General features: G+C 32.2%; 1 protein-coding gene and 2 long non-coding RNA genes across 4 annotated transcripts; 1 reads left to right on the forward strand and 2 right to left on the reverse strand.

The window, feature by feature from the left end:
- Positions 1–1,585: 1,585 nt before the first annotated feature.
- On the reverse strand, positions 1,586–4,181 carry LOC145307457 (uncharacterized). Of its 2 annotated transcripts, none has more exons than XM_080149902.1 (3): positions 3,871–4,181; positions 3,287–3,345; positions 1,586–1,705 (listed from the first exon to the last, which is right to left on the reverse strand). In XM_080149902.1, exons 1-3 carry the CDS (start codon positions 4,156–4,158, stop codon positions 1,702–1,704), a joined length of 351 nt encoding a protein of 116 aa, XP_080006028.1. In that variant the 5' UTR covers positions 4,159–4,181; the 3' UTR covers positions 1,586–1,701. The 2 variants fall into 2 exon arrangements, with proteins under 2 accessions (XP_080006028.1, XP_080006027.1); XM_080149901.1 differs by lacking the exon at positions 1,586–1,705 and adding an exon at positions 2,384–2,430.
- A 477-nt stretch (positions 4,182–4,658) lies between these two features.
- LOC145307385 (uncharacterized) lies at positions 4,659–6,361 on the reverse strand. The gene is made up of 3 exons (XR_013875429.1): positions 6,272–6,361; positions 5,658–5,716; positions 4,659–4,749 (listed from the first exon to the last, which is right to left on the reverse strand). It is a non-coding gene; the product is annotated as an uncharacterized LOC145307385 (long non-coding RNA).
- Positions 6,362–12,363: 6,002 nt separating this feature from the next.
- On the forward strand, positions 12,364–17,779 carry LOC145307218 (uncharacterized). Its single transcript, XR_013875351.1, has 7 exons — positions 12,364–12,640; positions 12,888–13,025; positions 13,814–13,982; positions 15,506–15,637; positions 16,090–16,150; positions 17,031–17,086; positions 17,360–17,779. It is a non-coding gene; the product is annotated as an uncharacterized LOC145307218 (long non-coding RNA).
- The last annotated feature ends 4,557 nt before the right edge of the window (positions 17,780–22,336 follow it).

A 22,336-nucleotide genomic window follows, 5' to 3' on the forward strand; every position in this document is an offset into this window, starting at 1 on the left:
GGCTTACAAAATTTTAGGACTTGATTTTTAGTACAAGTTAGAAAATATCGTATAAAAAAAAGACGTCATACAATAAAACTGACCAATGATAGGCCAGTATACAATCTACCACTTGTCATTTACAATGTATATTGGCCTATCATTGGTTATTTGTAAAGCTTTCCTGCAATCCATTCTAACCAGTAATTTCCAAGTTAATTGACTTATGACCAAAAAAATCCACTTCTTTTATTCTACTTTATGAAAAATCTGGCGACTGCGCCCTTAGAGGCCTCTAGGGCCACTTGATATGGGAGGAGGTGATTTATTCTGGGGGCAATTTCTTCCTTTGAAGGTGGTGTTACCCCACCCCAAAAAAGTTATAAACCTTTTACAAATCCTGTAAGAATCTACACTGTAAGGAAGAACCATATTGGTTTAGTGATCAGCAAGATCCTTTAATGTAGACAGACAGAAAGACATCCTGTTACTTTTATATAAGTAATGTAGATATAAAATCTGACAAAATCCGACACTCTGTTACAAAAAAAGTTATTTACACAATAAAGAAAACACCAAACCAACGTTTTTACTCCCCAAAAATTTCAACCTTCTACCTTGAATAGGAGTAGATAAAATTAAAAAAACTTTAAAATATTCTTGATGGAAATATGTAGAATGAGAGCTTATTCAATTCCTGAAAATTTCAAATGTCTATCTTAAATAGAAGCCAAGAATATCATGTTTCAGACAAACAGACTGACATTTCAAATTATAGATTAGTTTCGCTACATGATCACCAACTCTTTATGTATAAGTTGAAATAACCAATTATTGACTACAACGTAGTAATTATGGCTCTCTATTCCAAGGCATTGGGCAGAAAAATAGCATAAACCATTCAAACATTTAAATTTAATCCCGGACCTATATGAAATGGAGAAATAGATTGGTTCAGTTGTTGAGATCTTATTGTACATATAAAAAACTGTAATTGACTATAATGCTCAAATAAAGAGAAGCGCCTGTTTTGGGCAAAGGCATTCCCCCAACTCTAACTATTTATGTCAAGCAGTTGGAACCATTTTTAACGTCTTTGATATGTCGCAGTGTGGTCATTACTTAAACCCAATACCTTATTGACAATCATAAAACATGTAATATGAAAAAGATAACAAATTTTTAATTTGCAGATAATTGTATTGATAATATGATTAACATGTTGAATATAAAATTAATTTTATCAAATTTATAATCAATTAAAAGCTGGATGACATTAGAGCATGCCTAAAGCAATATCTGTTTATTTTCTAGTATGTCATTAGTAGATATATTCATCCAATTTTAGATCTTTTTGTGACTGCTGAAAAATAAACATGAAGTTCCCAACTATATTCAAAAAAAATTTTTATGGGATAAACCAAAATTATTATGAAATACACAATTGCATTTGTTTTAGAATAAAAGGGATATTTGCTGTAGTCTTGCTTTATACAAAAATCAAATTAAAATTTTTTTAATAAGTATTCAAATCTAACTTTAATTTATTGCATCGTATTATAGATAGCTTTCCGTTGATATTAAAATAAAAAATTTAAAAATAAAGGTTTAATTATTTATTGGGTTCTTTAATTTTTATGTATACAGAAAGTATAAAGTTTAACAATATTTCCAAGAATGACATATTAACAATAGAACAACAATGGTAAAATTGGAATAGCTTCACCTGAAAAATAAAAATAAACATACAAATAATCCAATGACAGCAATATTCACAAAAATATCATATAATATACAATACATGGATAATCAATTAGATAAGTAGTTAAGAGACACGAGTAATGGGGGCGGGGAAGGAGAAGCCAGAAATATTTAAGTTGCTTTATTAAAATGATTAAATAGTGCACAAAAGAATATATAAAAAAAAGGGGGAGGAGTAAGGAGGTGGCTTGGGAAGAGAATTACAGAAGCATTATTAGGTAGGAAAATAATATGAAAGGTAAAATATGAGTTAAAAGATTGAAGAACAAAATAAAATTAAAATAAGAAGGTAGGGTGAAAAAGTCTGAGTTAAATAAAGTTGAAAGCTGGTGATCAGTGAACGGAGAGCAGATTGTTTCCATGGGGTGTAGAACCAGCCCAGAAGGATTGATGGAAGAGAGACAGCCGCCAGGTTGGCAATATGCGGAATCAGTTAGAACCAAGATATAGACATAGACACCTAGATTAAACAATTAGTACCCTTGTAGGAGGGCATAACATACATAAATAAGACGCAACTGTGTAGCACATAATAATAAAGTGTTAGAAAGAGCGGCGACGCATAGGTTAAAAAAACCGTATTATCAGAAAATTCCAGACAATGCACCGGCGCATTTGGAATCTGCCTTGTTGAACATATGCGCAGACAGCTCGTTGTACACGTCCATCTATGTCCAAAGATTTTTTTTGCTAAAAGGTCATTACCTAAGCTTTTTAATGTGTTGTCAAAAGTCCTGATTGGTCAAGTAGTATTGGCGCTATGGTAGTTTAAAGTTTGTCCGGTCTTATTTGCCCCACCCTGTATATATTTGTATACATTGAATAAATTAGGGTAACTACTACAGGGCCTTAAATGACAATCTTAACTGTCCTTCGGCCCAATTTTCATGCATTATTTAAAAGCGAAGCTTTTCTATAATTAGGGTCGGTCCGTCCGTCCGTCCGTCCGTTTATTTAGGCATGTTAGAATTGTCCTATTGATTTCAAACTTTGCATGATGATTCCTGTAGTAGTTGGGTACGATTTAGAAAGCGTAGCAACTCTATAATCATTACCAGAATGTCCGTACGTCCATTTTAAACATGTTGATTTTTCTACTTTTTTAACAACAAATTTTCAAGTGTTTTAATTATCCGTTTGATCTGATTTTTGGTATATTGATTCCTGGGACAACAAAGAACAATATTATAATTGAAGCAACTCTATAATCAAGTCCAAAAATGTAAGTATGTCCATAAACATTATCCTGTTTTTAAGCAGTTTTTCAACAAATTTACCTACAATTTTGATTCGACATTTATATATTTATGTTCCGATTTTTCAGTTTAGATACTATACAAGTGTTAATGTCCGTTTGTCCTACCGTTTCAGTGCTTCGCTTTTATGGATTTTGTCTTCCTTGTTTTAAATGCACTTCGTGAAACTATCCCTTTGATGCAGATTTCAAATCTCCCCCTAACATTAAAATTCCGGAAAACTTATATATATATCTTAATACATATATTTAACAGTAAGATTTGAAAAAAAATTATAACATTAAGTTTACCTGACAAATTGGCTTAGCTTGCTGAAGGGTATAATTGTGCTTAGTGGCTGGCATTCATCCTGAAATGGATATTTTAATAGTTATTTATCACATTGTATTTTAGACAGCGTTCCACGGGTATAAAAAAAATTTCTTTTTTGAAAAATAATAAAAAATAATTGACTTTGGACTCTTCCGAGATTATTTTCATGGCTATAATGAAGACTTGGCAAGCTTAGTTTGAATAAAACATGGACGTTCAGCCGTTTATACGCCAAGGTACCATAATAAAGTTGTTAGTCATAGAAAAAGTTTGATTCTAGCAACACTTTTCCATGTACTTTATACTTTATACTTCATAACGTTGAAAGTAATAAAGAAATAAAGAAGAAAATCATATGAGTAAGGTTTGAATTATAATGAATCCTAATATTTGGATATTATCTAAGTATTCTTGAGTGTTGCTCGATGCCAGTTTAACTCAGAATAATAAACCAACCAATCAAAAGTCCCTATAGTTGCAAAACTAACAAAAAAAAACGTTATATAAAAGGTTGGGGCCTAGTGAATTAAACAGATCCCCCCTTCCTCCCTGGTTTGTGTACCTGCTGTCTTCCAGAATAATCTGGCAGGATGGATAATGTCAGGATCAGTTCTGGATGGGATACTGTCAGGATCAGTTCTGGATGAGATACTGGCAGGATCAGTTCTGGATGGGATACTGTCAGGATCAGTTCTGGATGGGATACTGGCAGGATCAGTTCTGGATGGGATACTGTCAGGATCAGTTCTGGATGAGATACTGGCAGGATTAGTTCTGGATGGGATACAGTCAGGATCAGTTCTGGATGGGATACTGTCAGGATCAGTTCTGGATGGGAAACAGTCATCATTACTTCATGGAAATCATATTCAGCATACAACAAGTAATATAACTAACGGCGGTTTCCCTCAAAGTGCATAACAACCACAGAAACCCATACGTTGTATATTAAAAACACTGAAAATAAGAGGTGGGGGGGGGGGGGGGGGGTGGAGTTTCGTGTGTTTTATTATCTTAGGTTACATTGCATGGGTACAGGGTGGCCCTGTTAATTGGATAAGGGGACACGGGTTTTAGGCAAACAGAAAAAAAGCCTACTTAAATTACGTTTTTGATTTAAAATGAAATAATACGAGTGAATAGTAAAACAATAAATCATAAGATTAAAACCAGTTTTCTTAGGTAGGCCGAAGAGCCTGGCTAACAAAACTGATTTTATGATTTTTATTTCAATATTCGAGGAATGATTTTACAGTTTTGTCGAAATCCAGTTCTAAACCAGAGGATATTAATCAGTTTCGAAGCCATCTGTAGAATGTTTATCCAGGTTAACTAACAATACCTGAAGAGGAAAAAAATCTGCCAGAAACACTTTTTGAGGGTACGCTTATGGTGTTTACCATTCCCATTCTTAAGGTTAGGTTTTCTAAATCTTCGCAATCTAAAAAAGTTGTAAAATGAATATTTTGGGGTGTTTAATACACTAGAAGCCAAAGTTTTTAAATTTTTCTAATGAGTTGTCTGGACAACTTTGGAGACTTTGGTTTAAAAAGTTGAATGTAGGGTTGGCAATCCGAATACGGAATCTACCCAATTTTTGGCCAATTTTGGAATCCGAATCCGGAATCCGTTTTTTTTTTATAGCGGATTCGGATTCTTAATTGCAAGGCTAAAATTAGCATTAGGGCGGGTTCATATCGGAATTAGACAAAGAGGGGAAATGCAACAGATAAAATTAACCTTTAAAACATTTCTGACCGAAAAAGAATTTTAAAAATTGAGTTTTAGAACGCGACCACTAAAAAATATATTTGATTACTTATTGATATGCAAAGACGACATTCAAAAAATTTTTTGAATCAGAACTATAGCTTCATGGTGCTCCCTGGAAAGGCCTTGAGGAGCTGAACCAGGAACTTTTGTCCGTTTCAAAATATCTCGTTCCTAGCCTTAGAAATCACTAAAAAAACACATTTTTTAAAGGTTTATTGAGAATTGTCCAATTTGTAGAGGTTTTTTAGATTTTCTCAGGCTAGGAACGAGATTTTTTGAAACGGTCAAAAGTTCCTGATTCTACTGCTCAATGCCTTTCCTGGGAGCACCATGAAGCCCAAGTTCTGATTGAATAAATTTTTGACACTTATTTACAAATAGCTATACAATTGAATGTCTGGTCGTCAGCGGTTTTAAGACTTAGGATAAATTTTAAATCATCCAGAGGTGTATTATACTCACACAAATCATTTGCAGATCCCCGCTTTGACCTCAGAAAAAAAATGTCCAAAATCGACCCACCCTAATTAGCATCTTGAGTTTTTTATTTCAACCCCCCCCCCTCTTTAATCCTACCTTGTATTAGCACTAAGAGATAGAATCATAAAGATATTCTTCGTCCAAAGTCATCCATCCTAAATCATAAGAAAACAAGATTTTAAGAAAGGTAGCTTATCAGCTCATACCAACAACAAAATTAATTCGAAAAATGCATGATACTTTATTTCTGGTAGCTCAGTATAGCTTTCCCTATACTAACAGATAAAGAGGCCTATATGAGCCCCTTGATGAGGGGGGAGGAAGGGAAGTCGACCTTACCCCCCCCCCACAGTTTTAATTTCAGTTTAAAAAGGAAAATACGGCGATTCTCTCAAGAGCGTGATATACCCCCTGCTGCTCCAACCCCCAAATAGGTCTTAGGGCCTATGAGAAGCTACACTGTAAAGGAGAACCAGGCTGTTGGTGAGATACTTCAGTACACACAGACAGACGCACATCCTGTTACTTTTATAAATTAATAGTTATTTCTCGCATCATTGTACATTTTTATATTCGTAGAAAGCTGGATATAATACGCTTCTAGACATAGTTTTTTCGTATGGATGAGAACTGGTTCCTATCCACCGGATTCGAATGAATACGAGAAAATGTTTTATTCATATAAAAATTAATTTTACAAAAAACTTTACCTCAAATAAAATATACACTACAGAAACAAGTCTATAATTAACGTAAAATCACAAAATTATTTCATTTAAATATCAACATTAAATCACGAGGTTACAAAAAAGGTATACAATCGAAGGTTACAAGGTACGATAAAACTAAACCCGGGTAATCGAATTTTTTTGCTTTTGAATTTATTATACAGTAAAGCTGACTGTAGATTTATTTTTTTTATTTTATCAAATATCTATTCAATGTTTTTTCATGTTTTTTCTTTAATAAAATACTCAGTAATGTCTAATGTTTTTCAAAATTAAAGTAAAAAATTTAATTTTCAAATTATGTAATTTTCAGAAATTTAGTGACAATGAATTGGGAAAAATTGTAGGAATTAAAATTTTGTACATTGTTGATGTAAGAAATTTTTATTCATCTAAATTTAAAATTCTTAACATTTATTAAATGATCCTATTAACAAAGACGTACAAGGGGGGGGGGGGGGGGTAAAGGGGTGATTAACTCCCCCCCCTAAGGAATTTATGAATTTGGGGATGCCATAGACTTAAGGAGGGGGTATTACCCCCACCCCCCCCAAAAAAAAAAAAAATTTTGATGCGCTTCCATTAAATTTTTTTACCACCCCCCAAACTGAAAAGGGATATTGGATATACTTGATCAAATGCCATATAGTTTCACCAGATTAAAATAGTTCTGAATTATGATACAAAATATATGTCATAGTCTGTAATGGCCTATAAAGTAAACAATGCACTGGGTGTGTCTAAACAATGTCTATTCAAAGAAGTAAGATTTTCCCAATTATTAAGAAAAAAATACTGAAATCAAAATTAATTGTGAAGCTTCTCTAAAATAGGTAAATCAAGTTAATTAAACATTTCAGTAAATATCAAAACCTATTTTTCTAGGGGCAATATATCTTTGCAAACTGCCAGGGTGGTGGTACCCTCCCAAAACTAGTTAAAAACCTTACCAAGACCTATTTTAAGCTACACTTGAAAGGAGAATCATATTGGTTAATCAGTTAGCAAGACTTGTGAGTTGATTGATGTGTTTTCAAGTATAGTAATGAGATACTACTAAATATTTAGGTATCATTTTTAGTAGCGAAGCTACTCTATAATTCACAATGTCCGTCCGTCCGTCTGTCCGTCCGTCTGTCCGTCTGTCCGTCTGTCCGTCCGTCTGTCCGTCTGTCCGTCCGTAATTAATGAATTGGGGGAAACGTAATTTTCTCGGCTCCTATAAATGATAGAGAGCTGAAATTTTTTGATAACATTCTCATCAATAAGGAGCACAATTAACTATAAAACATCAATGGCGGTCTGACTGCTTTTTAGCAGGTTTTAGGCTTTTTTAAATATTTTCCAAATTTTCCCCATATCTTTGGTGTTTATGGTCCGATTTTCGAAATTTTTTCAGTTAAAGATATCAAAATTAAATTTCCCGTCATTTGAAGAAAACAACAATGACTGCCTTTTTGCAGGTTTTTGGCTATTTTTATATTTTTGACATATTTCCCCATATCTTTGGTATTTTTGGTCCGATTTTTAAAATTTTTTCAGTTATAGATATCAAAACTAAATTTCCTGTCGTTTGAAGAAAACAACAATGACAGTCAGACTGCCTTTTTGCAGGTTTTTGGCTATTTTTATATTTTTCACATTTTTTCCCATATCTTTGGTGTTTATGGTCCAATTTTCAAAATTTTTTCAGTTAAAGATATCAAAATTAAATTTCCTGTCGTTTGAAGAAAACAACAATGACAGTCAGACTGCCTTTTTGCAGGTTTTTGGCTATTTTTATATTTTTCACATTTTTACCCATATTTTTGGTGTTTATGGTCCAATTTTCATAAATTTTTCAGTTAAAGATATTAAAACTAAATTTCTGGCGTTTTAAGAAAAGAAACAATGGCGGCCAAACTGCCTTTTAGCAGGTTTTTGGCTATTTTTATCTTTGGCATTTTTGGTACAATTTTAAAACTTTTTTGCATTAACAGTTTCAAAATATTTTTCCCATTGTTATGTGCATCTAGTATGTAATTTACTTTAACCATCTTCATCATACAAAATAAAACAAGGTTTCATGTTTATTTTCTCCAATAAATCTATTATTGATTTAAATAAATACACTTTAAATCTACTTCTACGTATTCCCATCCACAATTTTTGTGCTTCGCTACTTATGGATGTTGTCATCCTTGTTTACTTTATCAATTTAGTGGGATAATTACCCACTCCCAAAAAATAAGATTATGGTTGTTATTTAATATATACCCCTCCCAACTGATTTCAGAAGGGGTAATTAGTAGCGAAGCTACTCTATAATTCACAATGTCCGTCCGTCCGTCTGTCCGTCTGTCTGTCCGTCCGTCCGTCTGTCCGTCCGTAATTAATGAATTGGGGGAAACGTGATTTTCTCGGCTCCTAAAAAAGATAGAGAGCTGAAATTTTTTGACAACATTCCCATCATTAAGGAGCACAATTAACTATAAAACATCAAGGGCGGTCAGACTGCTTTTTAGCAGGTTTTAGGCTATTTTTTATATTTTCCAAATTTTCCCAATATCTTTGGTGTTTATGGTGCGATTTTCAAAATTTTTCCTGTTTAAGATATCAAAATTAAATTTCCCGTCATTTGAAGAAAACAACAATGACGGTCAGACTGCCTTTTTGCAGGTTTTTGGCTATTTTTATATTTTTCACATTTTCCCCATATCTTTGGTGTTTATGGTCCGATTTTCGAAATTTTTTTCAGTTAAAGATATCAAAATTAAATTTCCTGTCGTTTGAAGAAAACAACAATGACTGTCAGACTGCCTTATTGCAGGTTTTTGGCTATTTTTGTATTTATCACATTTTTACTCATATCTTTGGTGTTTATAGTCCAATTTTCAAAAATTTTTCAGTTAAAGATTTTAACATTAAATTTCTGGTGTTTTTAGAAAAGAAACAATGGCGGCCAAACTGCCTTTTAGAATGTTTTTGGCTATTTTTATATGTTTGACATATTTCCCCATATCTTTGGTATTTTTGGTCCAATTTTAAAACTTTTTTGCATTAACAGTTTCAAATTTTTTTCCCCCATTGTTAATTGCATCTAGTATGTAATTTACTATAACCGTCTTCATCATACAAAATAAAACAAGGTTTTGTGTTTATTTTCTCCAATAAATCTATTCTTGATTTTAATAAATACACTTTAAATCTACTTCTACATATTCCCATCAACAATTTTTTGTGCTTCGCTACTTATGGATGTTGTCATCCTTGTTAAAAATTAAAGAGAAAGTAAAATTTTTTTTATATTTTTTTCATAAAAATCAAATTAGGAGCCAAAACTATTAAAATGCTTTTCAATGCTGCTTATATTAACCCCTTCAAAACCACTGTTAGGCTTTGGATAAGCTACAGAATCACTTTAACCTTTTTAGTAGCGAAGCTACTCTATAATTCGAAATGTCCGTCCGTCCGTCTGTCCGTCCGTCTGTCCGTCCGTCTGTCCGTCCGTCCGTCTGTCCGTGTAAGACAGAATAGGGGAAACGTGATTTTCTCGGCTCCTATTAAAGATAGACAGCTGAAATTTTTTGACAGCATTCCCATAATTAAGGAGCACAATTAACTATAAAACATCAAGGGCGGTCGGACCCCTTTTTAGCAGGTTTTAGGCTATTTTTGTATGTTTCACATTTTTCTCCATATCTTCAGTGTTTATGGTCCGATTTTCAAAATTTTTTTTGTTATTGATATCAAAATAAAATTTCCTGTCGTTTACAGAAAACAACCATGACGGCCACACTGCCATTTTGCAGGTTTTAGGCTATTTTTGTATTTTTCACATTTCCACCATATCTTCAGTGTTTATGGTCCAATTTTCAAAATTTTTTCAGTTATAGATATGAGAATTAAATTTCCCGTCGTTTAAAGAAAACATCCATGACGGCCAGACTGCCTTTTTGCAGGTTTTAGGCTATTTTTGTATTTATCACATTATTCTCCATATCTTCAGTGTTTATGGTCCGATTTTCAAAATTTTTTCAGTTATAGATATCAAAATTAAATTTCCCGTCGTTTAAAGAAAACAACCATGGCGGTCAGACTGCCTTTTATCAGGTTTTTGGCTATTTTTATATGTTTTACATATTTCCCCATATATTTGGTGTTTTTGGTCCAATTTTCAAACTTTTTTGGGATAAATACACTTTAAATCTACTTTTACGTATTTCCATCCACGATTTTTTGTGCTTCGCTACTTATGGATGTTGTCATCCTTGTTTTCCCAATAAGGCACTATTGTTTTGTTTATAAAATATATTTTTTTGGAGCTGTAAGTATCATGACATATTTCAATAGTTTGAGTCACAAGAATGTTCAAAAATGTGGTCTGGATGGTGACAAAATACAAAAAAAGCCAAGCACAAAATTGTTATCCGATGATTTTTCCAGTATGGCTTCAAAACTAATTAATATCAGCTGGATAAGAACAGGTTCTCAGCTATACTGAAAAATCATGTAAAACATCTTAATACAGATAATTTTCTACGAATAAAATAAAAATCTTACAATTAATACCAGTTTTGTTAGTCCATGCCTTCGGCCCTCTAGGCTAACAAAACTTGTTCTAATCTTGATATTTTAATTTATAAAATGCAGAAAGCTGTCTACAATATGAGGCGATAAACAATAAATATTCCTTTAATTCCTGGTTTCGGCCGCCAATTATTTGGCGTTTAAACAATTCAGACAAAATTTCTAATATTCAAAATAAAATATTTACATTATTTTGATATCAAAGTTTTGCAATCCTAATATTTTCATGATAAATCTTTAACTAATATAATTTTTGTGTATTTTTTGCATGTATATTATTTTTAATTTTTACATTATTGGGAGTATTTAATAATTCATATTTATTCTTCAGTAAAATAAAACAGGTCTTTTTGCGGCGCCGATGGAGCATTGGAAATCTGACCGTCCATATAGATTTCTAAAGTGCTCTGATGCTGTGTCACAATAGAAATAATATTTGACACCCTTGTTATTGTATTGTCATACTTGAACAAGTGGTGTCTTTAGATTATTGGCTAAATCCTATAAATTGGATGGTTTATCAAATAGTCAGTATAGTTAGAGCGCTGTCTTCTCATCCCTCGGGTAAGTGTTAAATTTTTCTAGTGCAGCTATTCTGTAATTTTATTTTGTGTTTGTCGGTTTAGTGAATTATTACTTTACATTATAGTTATTTATTGCAATATGTACATCTTTTCTGGGTATAAACTTATTTTTATTTTAATGTTATAAGTCCGAATTAAAACTTTCAAATCCAGCATATTTCAATTTATTTACTGGTAAACTAATTCTTTAATTCATTACTTGCGGCTTCGCCCCTAGCCTTTAGTGGCTTTGGTCATCATAATTTTTTGTATATTAGATTTAAAAGAAAAATAAAAAAAAGTTATATTTGGGGGAATTTTTGGGGGGAGGCCAGCATAAATTTTACATACAGTGTATAACTATATAGGCCTCAATTTCAGTTTTAAAAAGAATTTTGTTTTGGGGGTTGGGGTATTATTCATTTTGTGGAGGGTGTCCTACCCCCAAGAACCTTGAGACCTATCAGAAAAAACTCAATCGGTTCAGTGGTTAGGGAGATCCTTTTGTACAGTCATACAAACAGACAGATAGACATTGTTCCACTTAGTATTATAGATAGATGTCTTTATCTATGTTTAGAAGCGCAGCATGTAAATAACATATGTTTCTAATACTTTTTAATTTGTTTGCATTTAAATTGAAATGTCTATTTTTTTGACAATGCCTCTTAAGGGGCATTTCGTCGTATTTTCACCAAACCTAAAATAACCCATCAAAAATTTCTGTGAAAAAACGATGAAACGTCATTAACAGGCGTTGCCAGGAAAGAGACTATAATCGAGTATCTTATAACACACTTCGTCTTTTTTATTGTGTCTGGTTGCTAATATTATATTGTAGTTTTTATTTATTTTATATTATATATCTGCTGAAATTTTATAAACACTTAGCATCTGCTGTATTTGAGATTTTTTCCTTCTTGGCTGGTTTGTAGGCTTTGCGTCTTATGGATGTAATCATCCTTGTTTTAATTATTCTATTTTTTTTCAGGTTAAATGTGTTTTGAAAGGCTTTATGTTAGGATTTCTTGTAGCTTGGGCTACACCTTTTTCATAGAGCTTTTTTGTTAGGGGGCCCACTAACTTAAAATCTCTTCAGCTTACTCCCTCCCTAAATTCTAACTTAAAGTTCGAGTAGAAACAGTGAGGAGAATTGCCTTGCTTGAACCAGGCTGGTTCTTGTAAGGTTCGGGACTAGCTAGCAACACTTCAGCAACAGGTAAACTTTGTTTTTTGAAAATTCCTTTGTTCAGTAATATTCTTTTCACCTAACTTTTTTTTAATATTTTGGTATGCTAAAGCATTTTTTTTGATAATTTTGTCTTTTTTTCTTTAGTTTTGGTATTAGGTTACTTGATTTTTGTTTAGAACCTTGTGATGCCCCTTTCATAACTTACTTACTCCTTTACTTTACTCTAGTCTCTAGGGGCACATCCAGTAGTCTATTTAATATATAATATTCTTAGGTCAGCTGAAGTCTTGTGATGAAGGGCAGATGACATGAAGCAGGACATTTGGTCATCCCCGTCGCTTGTAAATCTGGGACTAGTCCTTCCCAGGCCAGACAGGGGACGACAACATGGCAGCTATCCTTATATAGCCAGGTAACTTTTTCTAATGTATTTTCAGCAAATCTATAGTGTAGATGTATATACAGATAACTACCTCCTCCCTTTTTCAATGATCTTTTTCGTCTGCTAGCAATTTTTTTCTGCTACTTTACTGTTTTAATACTGCCAACATAATTGGTTGGTTTCAAAACATGGTCATTGTGGTGGGGCAATACAGTTAATTTAACTTTCTACATCAAGTGTTCTATGATTTTTTTTTAAATTTCACTTCTCATATACCTTCCCCAGTCTTCCTTTCTGTTTAAATCAACAAGATATAGGTTTAAAACCTCCCTCCCAGAGCCCCCAAAACATGTTTGTATCTTTTCTTCTTTGATGTCACTATATAAATTTGCCCCACTAATCGCTTAGTGGGGCAAAATTGTTTTTGTGAAAAATCTACAAAAATAAAATAAAATCTTATGTTAATAACCCTTCACGAAAACAATTTTACCCCACTAAGCGATTAGTGGGGCAAATTTTTTTAAAGAATCCACCTCCGATGTCTATACATATTTTTTTAACTTCCCACGTATGGATGCTGTCATTCTTGTTTTCAATATACATTCATGTAACAATATAATATGTAACAAAGCCTGCTACTTAACCTAAGCAAGCTTATAATTTTTGTTTCTAGGCGACTTGTTAAATAAATAAACGTCAATATCTTCAGTATCTTAAACTTAAGGCTTTGAATTTTAGGGTATTCTTGTGGCAGTCTTTCAGTCTTAAAGCGGTGTATTTTTTACAGGGTTCCTTTACTAATATATTCTGTATTTTAGTCCTGTGGAGTGCTGCCTATTGGACTGTTACCCTTAGACACTGGGTCAAGGGCCAGTCCACCTTCTCACGCTTGCAAGCCAAAACTGTGGCCTAGGACACGGTTTTAGCTATTACTGGGAGAATTCCCTTGAGAAAGGAACCTCCCTGCAAGGACTTCTTCAGTGAAAGGTAAGAATTTGAGTTCAAGTAAGCTTGCAGGAAATGCACTGGTTTTACTCCCCTGAACAATATTCTAAAGAAGGTGTATCAACTTTTTTTTTTATAGCTAGCCGGTTCTTTTAGTAAGTAGTAGATGTAAAATTTCTCATAGAATTCAGATCGGTTTTTTTGTAGACCTCTTATTTTTTAAGTAATTTAAGTTTTTTAAAAAAATAATTAAGTCGGTTTTAAAGTACTAAAACGCAACAAAATAAAAGAAGAAAATGGCCAGTAAGAACAAAAATAGTAAGATCTTTAATTTGACACCTTACTTTTAAAATTCTGTTGAGTAATTATTGAAAAAATCTATTTTTTTAACCTCGGTTTAATAAAAACTTTAGACCTAAATATTTTCTCAAACAGACATAAAAAACATGGGTTCATATATACCTTTAGAATCAGAAAAATATTACGAATCCATTGTAAGCAAAATTGAAAAAAAGTAAAAAAATTAAAAATTTAACAATTGGCTAATTGTATTTTTTGTTCAGGCAACACTATCGTCTTCCCTTTTTTACCCCCTCTTTACCCCCTCTATACCCCCTTCCCATTTTTATACTCAATTGAAGAATTAAGACGTTGCCTGTACAATATAATATGATATTTTCATATAATTCCTTTTATTGTAGTTTATATACTATATTGTAAACTTTTTTTTCAATTTTGCTTACAATGAATTCGTAATATTTTTCTGATTCTAAAGGTATATATGAACCCATATTTTTTTACCTGTGAAATAATAAAATTAATGTCAAAGTTTTTATTCTCGTGGGTTTAAAAAAATCGATTTTTTCAATAATTACCTGACAGAATTGAAAAAGTAAGGTGTCAAATTAAAGATCTTATTATTTTTGTTCATAATGGCCATTTTTTTCTTTTTTTTTGTTGCATTTTAGTACCTTAAAATCGACTTAATTTTTTTTTTTTAAACTTAAATTACTTAAAAAATAAGAGGTCTACAAAAAAACCGATTGCATATCTGAATTCTATGAGAAATTTTACATCTACTACTTACTAAAAGAACCGGCTAGCTATAAAAAAAAGTTGATACACCTTCTTTGGAGCCTTTAGCATTTTAAAGCGAAGCATAAAATTTCGCTCAGATCAATGTGATTCTGCCATTTCAAAAAAAATATTATGAAAATAACCAAAAACCTGCTTTAGGCAGTATGGCCACTAAATTTAATTTCTATATTCTTACACTTTTATTTTTTTTGTCTGTAGTCCAAGGTTTTTATTTGGGGGGGGGGGGGGTGGGGAATTTAAAAATATAAAATTTTAAGGTGCCGTAGGTACTGCAAAATTCATAATCAGGGGGGGATATCATAATTAGGGGGGGATAATGACCCCTTTAACCCCCTCCCCCTCTATGTATTTTATACCCCAATATATTATATGCCCCTGAATGGTTTTAGGCTATTTCTCTACTTTCTCACACCTCCGACCTTCGAATACAAAGTCACTAGTTAATTAATAATTATTATGTATTTTAGTCCACTGGCTGATAGACTTGCTGCGTTGGATCCTGATTTCCAATGAGAGCAGGTCTACTCTGGCTTCGGGAGGAGTGGAGTGTCATACTTGCCATTGGCACACTCTCCAAAGTGTTGCTCGATGGTGAAAGGGTAAGTTGTTATTTTTTTATGGGTTTCATTTTTAGTTATTTTAGGGCAATGAAATTAAACAAGGGTGACAACATTTTGGAGTTTTATCTGGAAAAACATTAATAAATCCGGAAATATTCTAAAAATGTATAAGTTCTTTTGAAGCAAATAGGAAATATCAATCTTTTAACTATGTAACATTATGTAATAAATTCCAGCCGTTTATCTTTAAGGAAAAAATCACGAAAAAAAATCAGAAGGATAAATCACTGAAATCTTTACTAAAAATTTCAGCTGTTTATCTTTAAAATCACTTTTTCCTTTTAGCATTACGGACTGACGAATGGACTGGATTATATAGTAGCTTTGCTTCTAAAACTAACTGTCTTCACTTATGTAACCTAATATTTACAATAATATGGCCTAATTGTTCTTAATTATTTTATTTATTAATCCTTGTTAATTATGTTCAGGAGGTAGCCATCACAGGGTGGTAATGGCCCGTCACCAATGTCTGGCAAGGTTGATAATCAGGTAGTAATATTTTTAAAAGCGAAGCTTTTCTATAATTAGGGTCGGTCCGTACGTCCGTCCGTACGTCCGTCCGAGATAGATAGCTTTTATTCGTTAATTTAGGCATGTTAGAATTGTCCTATCGATTTCAAACTTTGCATGATGATTCCTGTAGTAGTTAGGTACGATTTAGAAAGCGTAGCAACTCTACAATCATTACTAGAATGTCCGTACGTCCATTTTTAAAATGTTGATTTTTCTACTTTTTTAACAACTAATTTTTATGTGATCTAATTATCCGTTTGATATGATTTTTGGTATACTGATTCCTGGAACAACAAAGAACAATATTATAAGCGAAGCAACTCTATAATCAAGTCCTAAAAATGTAAGTATGTCCATAAACATTATCCCGTATCGAGCAGTTTTTCAACAAATTTACTTACAATTTTGCTTCGACTCTTATAATTCTATATTCTGATTATTCAGTTCTGACACTATACAAGTGTTAATGTCCGTTTGTCCTACCGTTTCAGTGCTTCGCTTTTATGGATGTTGTCATCCTTGTTTTCTAAAAATTCACCACCATGCTTCTGGTTGCCACCTGCTGGTATTCAAGAGTTATGCTACTTATGGATATTGTTCTCTGTAATTTATTAGTAGCGAAGCTACTTTATAATTTAGGGATTAATAAGATTTGCTAATTTGCTGAGGTGCTAGATCGATTCCTAGATTTTCACATTATAAATCTTACATAGTTTTGTGATTTTTTTGTTAAAGTTATTGTTTTTCCAGATATCCATCCATAATTTTTGAGCTTCGCTACTTATGGATATTGTTCTTTGTAATTTTTTGATTTAAAATATACTTTGGTTTCTTTGTTATTTATGAATATTTTTAGGGTCCTTGCTGCGATGGAACTATACCTTACCCAAGCACGGTACTGGCCCTACTTAGGTAAATATTTTTTACATCCCTTATTCATATTCTCTGTATAGACTAATATCAAATAATATAATATATAATTTTACTTTCTTGAAATTATGACTTTTTTCTTCTTTAATTAGATTTAGATGATCATATATTTTTTACATTATATAATAAACCCAAGCACTTTCTGTCTGCCACCCCCCCCCCTACAAACAAAAAAATTTGAGCTACAAGATTTTTTATGTGTAAATGCTTATTTTTGGAGCTTATATGGTGTAATTGAAAATTATCATGTTACAGGTAGGGATGAGGAAGGTGGTGTAATGCCACCTCTGATGTACGTGACTGGCCTCCATCTCGGGATCCATTTCAGGAAAGTTTGCTTTTTTTTTCTTTTTTATTAAAATTTTACCAGCGGTTATGCCTCTAGAATCCTCTAGGTGCACTTCCTTTACCCTTGCCCAATTTTCAATTTTTAAAAGAAAAAAAAATATTTTTGAAGGGGGGAGGGGGGTTTAATTTAAATTTACTGTTTCTTAAATTTGACGTAAATCTCATTTAGTTGTTTCATTTAGTTTTTCGTGTTCATGTTTTTTTTTACAATTTTACGTGAGGATGTTACATGATCTGTCTGATGCTCTTGAATTGGCTTCGGTCGATTTGGAGTAGCCGGTAAATAAAGGGCATTGTACTGGTTCTACCAGTACATCTCCCGACGGTTCATAAATGTATCGGCATGTTATGGAATGTAAAATTGTAAAAAAAAATAGACTTTTCCCCCTTGAACTGAAGCCTCTCTTATTTTTCCTTCTCTATTTGTTGCAACAATATGGTGTGACGTAAATAAGTTTCTGTAGATTTTTTTGAATTAAAACGGTAAAGGCGCCTATCGTTTTAGTTCATTCCCTTTTTTCATCGAGTGGCTGAAGTTCTCCCATGCTTTTTTTTTATAAATGAGATTTGCTCGATTTGGTTTTAAAGTAACTGAAGTCTGAAGTTACTGAGTTTTGCCTTTCTTGAGTTCCTTTAATCCCCATATACCCATTTTGTTATTTTCATGTTATTAATATTCTTTTGTTTTAGAAAGTTTCAGAAATGGGTGCGCTATCCGGCGCAGATTGAGAGGGGTGTTGACCTTTCCCCTCAAGATTTTTTGTTTTTATTTTAAGAAATGGGTGCGCTCTCCGGCGCCGACTGGGAGGGGTATGGTGAGGAGACCTCTCCCCTCAAGAAGTTCCGTGTTCTACAGTCTAGTCAGACATGGGGCTTCTTGGGCATGGAACAGAAAATCAGGAGTGGTCATATGTACATTACTTCTGGTATTCTGTTTTGTGCTCAAACAGTTCTATACTCATCTTGCTATATAAATTGATTTGAATGTTTATTCTTGATTATATATCATATATATAGTATATATAATCTTTATTAAAAGTGAAGCTTTTCTATAATTAGGGTCCGTCATTCCGTCCTTACTAGATAGCTTTTTTGTCAATTTGGACATTTTAGAATTGTCTTATCGATTCCTTTAGAAATTAGGTACGGTTTAGAATGACTGTACGTCCATTTTACACAGTATATGTGTGTTTAAACAGAATTCTGTGTTGCAAATTTAAATTCTGCTTCAATAACAAAGAGTTCAAGGCATTTTATGTTCAAAGAAAATTTATGACAAAAGTTTTATTTATAATTTTATTTTTAGAATACGTAGTTTTATGTTATTTTCATTGTAGATTTCTTTTTACAGCTTGGTAGAAAATATATAATAGTGCAGGTTAAGCTATTATATATATATATATATCAGTCATATAATAGAAAAATAGTTTAAAGGACCCAATACCCCATAATTGAAGCCTTCAGCTTCTATTCTATTGGTGTTTTTTTTTAGGTTGTTTGTTTGGTGTTTTTTTCGGTTGTTGAGTTGGTGTTATTTTCAGTTGTTCAGTTGGTGTTTTTTTTTTTCGGTTGTTGGGTTGGTGATTTTTCGGTTGTTGGGTTGGTGTTTTTTTGGTTGTTTGGTTGGGTTTTTTTTTGGTTGTTTGGTTGGGTTTTTTTTTGGTTGTTTGGTTGGGTTTTTTTTTGGTTGTTTGGTTGGGTTTTTTTTTGGTTGTTTGGTTGGGTTTTTTTTTGGTTGTTTGGTTGGGTTTTTTTTTGGTTGTTTGGTTGGGTTTTTTTTTTGTTGTTGGTTGGGTTTTTTTTTTTTGTTGTTGGTTGGGTTTTTTTTTTTGTTGTTGGTTGGTTTTTTTTTTTGTTGTTGGTTGGTTTTTTTTTTTGTTGTTGGTTGGGTTTTTTTTTTGTTGTTTGGTTGGTTTTTTTTTTTTGTTGTTTGGTTGGGTTTTTTTTTTTGTTGTTTGGTTGGGTTTTTTTTTTGTTGTTTGGTTGGTTTTTTTTTTTTGTTGTTTGGTTGGGTTTTTTTGTTGTTGTTTGGTTGGGTTTTTTTTTGGTTGTTTGGTTGGGTTTTTTTTTGGTTGTTTGGTTGGGTTTTTTTTTGGTTGTTTGGTTGGGTTTTTTTTTGGTTGGGTTTTTTTTTGGTTGGGTTTTTTTTTGGTTGGGTTTTTTTTTGGTTGGGTTTTTTTTTGGTTGGGTTTTTTTTTGGTTGGGTTTTTTTTTGGTTGGGTTTTTTTTTGGTTGTTTGGTTGGGTTTTTTTTTGGTTGTTTGGTTGGGATTTTTTTGGTTGTTTGGTTGGGTTTTTTTTTGGTTGTTTGGTTGGGTTTTTTTTTTGGTTGTTTGGGTTTTTTTTTGGTTGTTTGGGTTTTTTTTTGGTTGTTTGGTTTTTTTTTGGTTGTTTGGTTTTTTTTTTGGTTGTTTGGGTTTTTTTTTTGGTTGTTTGGGTTTTTTTTTTGGTTGTTTGGGTTTTTTTTTTGGTTGTTTGGGTTTTTTTTTTGGTTGTTTGGTTTTTTATTTTGGTTGTTTGGGTTTTTTTTTGGTTGTTTGGGTTTTTTTTGGTTGTTTGGGTTTTTTTTGGTTGTTTGGTTTTTTTTTGGTTGTTTGGTTTTTTTTTTGGTTGTTTGGGTTTTTTTTTGGTTGTTTGGGTTTTTTTTTGGTTGTTTGGGTTTTTTTTTGGTTGTTTGGGTTTTTTTTTGGTTGTTTGGGTTTTTTTTTGGTTGTTTGGGTTTTTTTTGGTTGTTTGGTTTTTTTTTGGTTGTTTGGTTTTTTTTTGGTTGTTTGGGTGGGTTTTTTTTTTGGTTGTTTGGGTGGGTTTTTTTTTGTTGTTGGTTGGGTTTTTTTTTTTGTTGTTGGTTGGGTTTTTTTTTTTGTTGTTGGTTGGGTTTTTTTTTTGTTGTTTGGTTGTTTTTTTTTTGTTGTTTGGTTGTTTTTTTTTTGTTGTTTGGTTGTTTTTTTTTTGTTGTTTGGTTGGGTTTTTTTTTGGTTGTTTGGTTGGGTTTTTTTTTGGTTGTTTGGTTGGGTTTTTTTTTGGTTGTTTGGTTGGGTTTTTTTTTGGTTGTTTGGTTGGGTTTTTTTTTGGTTGTTTGGTTGGGTTTTTTTTTGGTTGTTTGGTTGGGTTTTTTTTTTGGTTGTTTGGTTGGGTTTTTTTTTGGTTGTTTGGTTGTGTTTTTTTTTGGTTGTTTGGTTGGGTTTTTTTTTGGTTGTTTGGGTTTTTTTGGTTGTTTGGGTTTTTTTTGGTTGTTTGGGTTTTTTTTGGTTGTTTGGGTTTTTTTTGGTTGTTTGGGTTTTTTTTTGGTTGTTTGGGTTTTTTTTGGTTGTTTGGTTTTTTTTTTGGTTGTTTGGTTTTTTTTTGGTTGTTTGGTTTTTTTTTGGTTGTTTGGTTTTTTTTTTGGTTGTTTGGGTTTTTTTTTGGTTGTTTGGGTTTTTTTTGGTTGTTTGGGTTTTTTTTGGTTGTTTGGGTTTTTTTTGGTTGTTTGGGTTTTTTTTTGGTTGTTTGGGTTTTTTTTTGGTTGTTTGGGTTTTTTTTTGGTTGTTTGGGTTTTTTTTTGGTTGTTTGGGTTTTTTTTTGGTTGTTTTGTTGGGTTTTTTTTTTGGATTGTTTTGTTTTTTTTTGGGTTGTTTGGGTGGGTTTCTTTTTGGTTTTTTTTTTTTTTTTTTTTTTTTTTTTGGGTTGTTTAGGTTTTTTTTTGGTTGTTTAGGTTTTTTTTTGGGTTGTTTAGGTTTTTTTGAGTTGTTTAGGTTTTTTTTGGGTTGTTTAGGTTTTTTTTGGGTTGTTTAGGTTTTTTTTTTTGGTTGTTTGGTTTTTTTGGTTGCTGGGTGTTTTTTTTTGGGAGTCTTGAATTTTAGATTTTTTATTGGGTAATTTGGGACTATGTTTTAATATTTATAATTTATTTTAATTCTATTAATTATTTTTAACTTTTCTTATAGTTTATACAAAAGCGGCTTAAGATTCCTACATCCCTATTTTTAATTTCAAAATTATGATTTTTTGGGGGGGAGGGGGGAGTATTATTTTAGGGGCGAATTGTGTGGTGGAAATTTCTTCATCCAAGCTACAGGTGATATCATTTGGGACAGACGAACATACACACAGATATTCAGTTACTTTTGTTTAGATCCTATAATATAAATTATCAAATGTAAATGAATTATTTTGTTTCAGTTGTGTGTCGTTCTCCTTGTTGAAAACCACCGCTCCTGGCCCTTGGTGGGATGTCATTTGGCTTTGTCATTTCGCCAATAGTGATGCTGTATGGTAATTGTCATAATGTACCTTATCTCATCAATTAACCTCAATTGGTTAAGTAACACCCATCAGACACCAATGACCTATGTCTAAGAAGTCCTAACTGTTTTGGGCCAAGGCATTTCCTCTACTAAAACCTGACATAGTAGCAGAAATTGTTGGACATTGCCATAGCTGTATGTTCCTCAAAATTAGCTGTGATTACCAAATATACGCAGAATTAATAATTTATTTGTTTTAAAATGTAATGTTTTATAACATTTAATAAATTTTGATAGTAGAAGGTTTTTATAATATAACATTAGCTTCGCTATTCTATAACTTGTTCTGTGCTGTTGTTTTCCTTGTCTAAAGCTAATTTTATATATGTGTACACACAGTCATATTGCTTTTGTTTTGAGATTGGGATAATTTAGTTTTATAGATGTATTTATAAGATCTTGCTTTTCATAAATTCTAGCGGCCTTTTTAAAATGATGACTGTTTCTAAAATTTTGAAGCGTAGCTTTTTCATTAATTTAAACATGCTATAAATTCCTACCAATTTTAAACACAAAGATTTCCATAACGATTTATGACACGTATCAACTTTATTAATGTTACAAGAGTATTGTTTGTTTGTATTTCTTTCTGATTTTAGAGC

Source organism: Acartia tonsa, chromosome 15, assembly GCF_053477335.1.
Source record: "Acartia tonsa isolate MP-2025a chromosome 15, ASM5347733v1, whole genome shotgun sequence".
Classification (NCBI taxonomy): domain Eukaryota; kingdom Metazoa; phylum Arthropoda; class Copepoda; order Calanoida; family Acartiidae; genus Acartia; species Acartia tonsa.

Bases quoted from the DNA above. Each gene is read 5' to 3' on its own strand.
- LOC145307457 (XM_080149901.1), bottom strand. From the start codon at position 4,158: ATGATGACTGTTTCCCATCCAGAACTGATCCTGACAGTATCCCATCCA. The intron at 3,346-3,870 runs GTACACAAACCA...TATCCATTTCAG, and splicing joins ATTATTCTGGAAGACAGCAG to GATGAATGCCAGCCACTAAG. The intron at 2,431-3,286 runs GTAAACTTAATG...ATGACCTTTTAG, and splicing joins AAGCTAAGCCAATTTGTCAG to CAAAAAAAATCTTTGGACAT.